The 8,016-nt window shown below is 36.9% G+C and overlaps 1 protein-coding gene across 1 annotated transcript in view; it reads right to left on the bottom strand.

Annotated features, from left to right (window-relative positions):
* Window positions 1-329: 329 nt before the first annotated feature.
* DYTN (dystrotelin) overlaps window positions 330-8,016 on the bottom strand; it is a 52,684-nt gene continuing 44,997 nt past the window's right edge. Inside the window, exons 11-12 of the mRNA XM_007934791.1 lie at window positions 5,925-6,420; window positions 330-433 (exon numbers count right to left, since the gene is read on the bottom strand). Of these exons, the coding sequence (XP_007932982.1) occupies window positions 330-433; window positions 5,925-6,420 (600 nt within the window). The remainder of the gene's footprint in view (window positions 434-5,924; window positions 6,421-8,016) is intronic.

The following is an 8,016-nucleotide window of genomic DNA, read 5'->3' as shown; positions in this document are numbered from 1 at the left end:
GATACTTGAAGAAGATAGTTGCATGTGTTCATATAAATCACCCACTTGAAAATTACTCCCAAAATATTCAAGGTAAGAATGAATGGCCCTGTCACAGAAACACAGGACTGTTGAATTTGACTTCTTGTTACCTTCTTTCCTTTTTGAAACCTCCACCAACCTTCACCTCCAGGCTTTACTCTGAAGAAGTAAGATAAATGAATAGAGAGAGTAAAAATAAAACTTCTGTTCATAGTTCACACTGTGAGAGAGGCTTCAAAGTGTTTTAACACAGATTTTGAAGATGTGTTTCATCATCACTCCAAAGGGCCTTTGGGCCTGGACTCTTCCTACTTCAAGTTGGGCGAGGTGATTTGATCAATCAGGGCAGAGAAAGCCCTGCTCACCTGCTGAGCTCCACAGTACAGGTCCATGTTTACAGAAGATTGCTGACCTGAAATCAACAAACATGTGAGTCCTTCAGAGAAATGCACCTGTAGGTTCTCAAACTGATTTTTATAAAACTGTAGCACAGAAGAGAAATAGAACCCATCTCTCCTCAGTTCCTGATGACAATGTCCTTTCTCTAAGCTGGTTAGCAAATATGATGACTGTTAGTTACCATGAACAATACTACTAATTCAACCAGTGTGTGGGTTCTTAACGAACATTTTCTCATGGTTCCTAGCACAGACCTGAGTTGCTAGAAGCCCACTCAAGAGCAGTGGTTGCCAAACTCTAGTGTATATCAGAATCACCAAGAGGGTTGGTTCAAACAGCTTGTTAGGTCTCTGATTCAGTATGTCTTCAGTGGGGCCAGAAAATTTGTGTTTGTAAGCAATTCTCAGGTGATACTGATGCTGCCAGTATGGGGACCATTTTGAGAACCACTGCTCAGTAGCTATTTGATGAATTGTTTAAGTGGTCACCTATGATCTGTTGTAATAGGGATTGTACTGTGGAAAGATCTACAATTTGGCAGTTAGCAACCAAAAGTCTGATAGGCATAAACTTGAACCTAAGAGTTCTTTCCTAGGAATTGATACTAGAAAAATATATTTACATATGAGTACAAAGAAATATGTTACAAGGATACACACCAAGGCATTTTTTAATGATAATAAAAGATTGGAAGCAACTTAATTATACAATAGTAAATACATTTTCCCCTGGGATATTATGTAACGTTTGAAACACGTCACTGCTGAGTGTCTCAAATACATTGCCAATTGAAAAAGCAAGAGCTAGTATGACCTAACTTCGGTTGAAAAAGTAAAGGCATACATATATTAATAGACAAAGTTTTGAAAGGAAACTTGTTGAATTGTTAATATTGGTTACAGCTAAGAAACAGGTGAGAAGGACAGGGGCATAATGATGGATTTATATTTAAAAAATATGTGTACTTCTGCACTTTAATTTTATAGAGAACATGTAGTATTATATTACTTGTGTAATTAAAATATAAAAATCTCATAGGAAGTAGAAAAGCTTATTTTGCTAGTTATATAATTTTTCATTATATGATATACATTGTGTCTCCATCCATGCTGTTTTCTGTTGAACATAAGTGAGAATTCATGTCTTTTTAGTCCATCTATCCTCTAACATTGCTCCAGGACTAGTGTTGTTGTTGTTATGTGCCACTGAGTCAGACCTGACTCATAGTGATCCCTCCTTGGGTTTCTGAGGCGGTTTCACTATGGAAGTAGATTGCCCAACCTTCCTTCCGAGGAGTGGCTGGTGGGTTTAAACCACTAGCCTTCTGGTTAGCAGCCATGTGCCTTAGGCACTGCGCTACCAGAGCTCCTCTCCAGGACTATAAGGACCTTGAATAAATAAATTCTTACTGCCTGACTAAAACACCTTATCCAAAGGCAAACTTATTTTAGGATATTCTGTTACTCACCCACAGTGATAAAACCTAAAAGATAGCAATAGAGAAATCAGGAGGCAATAATCCATTTTATATACAGGAATTTTTCTTGTTTTTGTTTGTTTTTCTTTGTAAGGTCCAGTCCCTTGAAATATCAGAAATAGCCAAAGATATACACCTAGTACCTAGTATGTCACTTGGTGTACAGTTGAAATTTAATAAATGTACAGACTGAGTTAATATAACACATATAAGGGTCTAATAAGATGTTAGATAAAAATACCTGTGACATGGACAATCCAAAGGAAATCACAGTGGGAAATAATTCACTTGGATGTAATTAAAAATGTATGTGGTCTCTGAATGACCCAGGGCTGGAAGATGAGCCTGCCAGAATGTTAGATGTGGAGGTTAAAGCCATAGTTTAAAGTGGTGGATCCAGGTAGGGAGGAAAGGAACTGGAGTAGTCTTCTTATCCTCACCCTTAGCCATACCTCCCCTAATCCCCCACTCTCTTCTCCACCCCCCCAATTCCTATCTCATTATTGAAATCCACAGTGACAAATGGGTGACAACCAGATGGGAGTGAATCAGGGAAAATACCTTTGGAGATGTATTCAGGGGAAATTTGGCTCATGGATGGGGAGAAAATAATTTAACAAAAAAGTCAAACCAGAGGATTATGTCCTCATTTTTACACAGAAGCAAGTAGCATTAGATTCCCTTTCAAATCTAAACCTTTGCTGGAAGTTTTGATCAAACTGTTTACTACTGATTTTCAGTCTAACATTTGGAATTTAAAGAGGTTTGGGAAACCCCTTCTACATGACTTTCTCTTTTCCATTAAGCTCTCAAAGTCTCTTGAAATCCTGTTATCCTAGATCTTGATACTGAATCACTCTAATCAGTTCATGTCAACAACTCCCCAAAACTGACCATCAGATTTTCTGGTTTAATCATATTAAGTCTTTAAGTAATGTAAAGTTCATCTTAATTTCTAACATGAGTTGGTTCCTTAGCAAATCTGAAATCCAAAAGGGTAGTCAGCTTCTACTGTAATTACAACACTGGAGAAATATATTGGTACTCTGAGTAAATCTTAGCATGTTACAAGTGATAAATCTTTCTAATTCTCTCAACATTCTTCAAATTAAAACAAACAAACAAATCTAACTTGTTACAGTAACATAAGGAGCTCTGGCATGCAATGGTTAAGCCCTTGACTGCTAAATGAAAAGTCAGCGATTTGAACCCGCTAGCCATTCATGGGAGAAAAGACCCAGCAACATGCTCCTGTAAAGATTGACAGCCTAGGAAACTCTGTGGGGGTAGTTCTGCTCTGCCCTATAATGTCACTATGAATTGGAATCAATACCTAGGCACACCCAACCACAACAGTAACGTGATCAGAGACTGCTGGCTGTTATCTGGTGGTTAGTGATAAAGTGAAGGTAACCAATATCTTCATTTAATTTGTTTTCCTTCCCTGTTCATTGTCAACATGCTTAATATACTTTAGGCCCTGATTAGTGCAATTCTGTTAAACATAAATGGATTATGGAATGTACTTTTGTAATCCATTTTGACAATGGCCACATAGAGTTTATAAACAAGCTCATTATCTATACCACAGTGAGTAAAGATACAAACTTAATTAGAAATATCTGGCTGAGTTAGAGGTGACAGTGTTTAAAAATGTAAAGAGCAGCCATGAAAATTAATATAGATCTGATGCTTACATGCTTAAAAGAAATAGGACTAATGTAAAAGAAACAAGACTATAAATCTAGATCTCATCAATTAGCATTTGTTGAATTATCGAGGAGAATAGAACATTATAATAACAAAAAGAAAATGTGCACCTTGATTCTAGGATCATCGGCACATTTGTATGGTGATACTGCATGGACTTCATATGGAAGCATCACATTGGTTCTACTGAGACTGAAAGAGATGAATTTTTTGAGGTTTATATATTTTCTGAAATATTGGATAACATTAACTTCATCTTTATATATTATTATATCACCTGAATTTAGAAATAAATTTTATCATTTCATAATTTTCCTCTTAATGATATAATGATGTGTGTGTACATGGCTATAATTACGTATTTATATATAGCACTTGATAAAGTCACTTAAAATATGTATGAAACTTTTTGCTGTAAGTATCAAACTGCACAAGGTTTGGGATACTGTCTTCCAAACATGTATAATCAACCTAATCTAGTAAAAATCTAAAATGTGTAACACATTGTTGTTGTTACATGCCGTTGAGTCGGACCCAACTCATAGCGACCCCTCCTTGGGTTTCTGAGGCAGTATCATTACAGAAGTAGATTGCCCCATGTTCCTTCTGAGGAGTGGCTGGTGCATTTGAACTGCAAGACTTCTGGTTAGCGGTCAAGTGCCTTAGGCACTATGCTACCAGAGCTCAGCCTAGTAAAAATTGAGGGCTAACAATATGTTAAAAATAAGCACATTTCATAAACTCATTTGGAGAAATAAAAACAAGATGATAATGTCAAAGACTTAAAAAAGTTTCCTATAAAGCCCAATTTTTATGTGCATTTTTCCTAAAAAGATCAAGTGGATATTGACTTTGCTTTTAAAACTCATCATGACCCCAAGGATGTTTGAATGGAAATTCAGTGGGTGGAATCTTGTGTCAGCCTAAGAATCTGGCACAAGGAGTTCCACCCTGTCTTTGCCTCAGGCAGCCTGAGTGTGCTTCCGGCATCTTTATGACCTTGTTTGCTGTAGTGCAAAAATTAAACCTCCAACTCCATTCACAGTAGAGTTGTTTGTATTGTTGTTGTTGTTGTTATGTGCCGTCGAGTCGCCCCGACTCATAGTGACCCCTCCTTGGGTTTTTGAGGCAGTATCACTACAGAAGTAGGATTGCCCAACCTTCCTTCCGAGAGAGTTGTTTAGGATCAACAAATAATTACTTCATTGACTTGGTTCTACTATGGTCTGTATAAAAACTGACATTATTATGTGCCCATTTTACAGTTCACCAACTCAGACACATTTTGAGAAATCTTGCTGTAACACAGAAACACAAGGGAATGTTATCCTTTGTTTTTATCACAAGTTGACGGATGATCAGTGCAAAAGAAAAATCTTAGGCTTTCTTAAAGAAGATATGGATATAGATACAAAATAAGGTAATAAAGCATTCTAGCTAGAAATAAGACAATACCGCACCAAATCAGAAGAAATAGCTATGATAAAGAAGGATGACAAAAAGAAAAAATAAACTTCAGAATTTAGCAATGAGTCATAGTTTGTGAAAAAGATGGTTATAATGATGGTACTACCTATGTGTTTTATGTTGTGTGCCATCCACCAGATTGCAACTCGTTGTAACACTATGGGACAAAGGAGAACTACCTTGTGGGGTTTCTTGGGCTATAATGTTTACAGAAGCAGATCACCTTGTCTTTTCTCCTGCAGAGTGGCTGATGGGTTCTAACCATGGCCCTTTGGATGGTTAGTAGCCAAGCACTTAACCATTGTCACCAGAGAAAATTAATTAGATCTCCTCTAGTAAGAGAACACCACTGTTACTTCCATTTTAAAATGGTGACATCAGACTGCCCAGGTACATATGAGTTAGGGCTGCCAGTAATAATTATTACAATGACAAAATAATAAGCATTATGATGGCATAAATGATTATGTGCCAAAAGGTTAAGCACTCAACTACTAGCTGAAACGTTGGCAGTTCAAACCCACCCGGGTGCCTTGGAAGACAAGGTTGGCAGACTGCTTCCAAAAGGTCAAAGTCTTGAAATCCCTATGGAGCAGTTCTAGCCACACATGGAGTCACCATGAGTTGGAATCAACTTTATGACAATCACCAACGATTATGTGCCACATGTTGCACTAAAGTCATACGTGGTTTATAATTTTTAATGCACAAAACAACTCAATGAATTATTGTAATTCTAGGATGTAGAGAAACAAGTTCAGAGATGCTACTGACATCCAAAAGATGTGGAATTCTGACTGTTACTCACTAGATGAATTGTAGCTGCCAACACGTTATGAGACAACTTTACCTGATGGCATTTCAAGAGTGAAGGCTGTCATACATTTTGACAGCAGTTCTTGCAGTTCCTCTTCCTCCAGCTCATCCTTCCTCTCCTCAGCGTTAGTGGTCTCTTTCCTTCCAGCAGGTTCCAGAGCAGGACTGCTCATTTCAGCAGGGATAAATTGAGGAGCATCCTGCAGTAATCCTTCCTGAGTACCAAGTAGGGTTTCCTTTAGCATCTTTTGGGCGTGGCTTTGTGCCCTGCTGCTTTGCTTTGACCTTGGCTCCAAAATGGCATCTGATGGTTCTGGATTAGGTAGTGCATACTCTGTATTTGTTTGCCTCTGGTGACTTCTGCCAACAATGGCAGGGTTAGGAAGAGGTTCCAATTCTGAGCCCTTCTCAATGATCTTGATCTGAGAAGAATCTCCCTCCCTCCAAAACCTTTTAGCCAAGGGATGGCCACTCTTCAAAGCCATATTTTGATAGGAAGAAGACAAAGGATGAAGTGGCTGAAACACTGCCTAGATAAAGAAAATGTCATTTATGAGGAGATTAATAGTCATCTTACTTTTTTCATAAATGGATTGAATTTCAGTATTCCAATAGAAAATGCTAACGCAAGGCTTTTCTTCCTGCTCTCTAAATGTATTACTATAAATTTTATTTTATGTTGTTAATTCAGTGTCAACATAAAACTCTCTGCAAGAGTTGGCACAGCTCCGATTCTAATTACCACAAAGAGTGTCACCAGGAATTTTGGGGAGATTCTATGTTCTAAAAAGTCCAGTTCCTAGAAGTATCATAAGGGATTTAGGAAAATGTCAGCATACATTGAATTTATACATGAAGATTCTTATAATAAAACATTTTTATAATGATCTCTGTAGGTAGTAATGTGTGAAGGGTTCTATGACAAACCACAGGTAAAAAGTCGAAGAGGGTTTGCTTCCTGTAATACTCAGGTCTCAATATGTCATCAATAGATTCCTGATGGGTATTCCAAAACTCGTTTAGAGGTCCATGACATCAAAAGTACTTTCATAATAACATTCAGAAATTATTTGCCTTTTCTTTGTGTTGACATTTGTACTGATGCTGCAGAAACAAAAGTAAGTAAAAACTGGTGGTGCCTTGACTAATCAACGCAGCATCAGCAAGCAGTGCTAATTGTCACGGTATTCTTCAACACCATGCAGTTAAAAAAATAAGTGCCAGTTCCACACTTGATGGAGCAGTACAAGTTATTAATTTTAATAATAACATATCTTTTTAACAGTGTGTGTGTTGAAACAGGAAAGGTGCATAAAAACTCTGATGCACAATGAAATACAAAACTTGACTGAAGGACAAGCACTTGGGGAGAAGAATGACTGACACACTATGGTTTTTCAGACTTGGGTATTTGGCAAATGTTTTCACAAAAATGAACGAAGTGAGACTCACTTCAAGGAAAATAACTAAAGGTATTTGTTGCAAATTATAAGAGTTGAGCTTTCAAGCAAAAATTAGAATTTTAGAAAATGTGTGTCTGTCACTCAAAGCTTGATAGCTTTCCAATTCGTAATGTTTCTGGTGAGATTAGTGGTGATTTAATGACTTTTCTTTTAACATTAAAGAGGGTCAGTCTTAGGAACTTTGGTGTAGGTCAGTGAAACAAGATTTTCTAAATGACCAATGCATGATGCTATAAAGTCATGCACGGGTAGAAAATTGGGTAGAAAATTCATTCAAAGTGCACCATAGAATACTAGGTTTTATTAAAACAGAGTGTGGAATAGATATTGCCCTTTAATAACCTACCAGTTGTTATATTTTGGTGTGGTACCAAAGAAGAATATCACCAATTATCTGAAAAGGCTGTAATATTGTAAGTAATGTTGTAACACTCCTTTCTTTTTCAACTGCAAATTTGTGTGAAGCCAGACTTTCTTCATATATTTCAACCAAAACAACATCTTGCAATAGATTGATTGCAGAGCCAAATATGAGAATCTGGCAATCTTTTATTAAAGGCATACATTAAAGAGGTTTACAAAACTGTAAAATAATGCCATTCTTCCTGTGAAGTATTTTTAAAAATATAGTTAGTTTAAAAATATTATATATAACCATGTCAT

The sequence above is a fragment of the Orycteropus afer genome, unplaced genomic scaffold, assembly GCF_000298275.1.
Source record: "Orycteropus afer afer isolate SDZICR_OR568_19922 unplaced genomic scaffold, OryAfe1.0 scaffold00002, whole genome shotgun sequence".
Taxonomy (NCBI): Eukaryota; Metazoa; Chordata; class Mammalia; order Tubulidentata; family Orycteropodidae; genus Orycteropus; species Orycteropus afer.
This window is presented reverse-complemented; position numbering and strand designations above follow the sequence as displayed.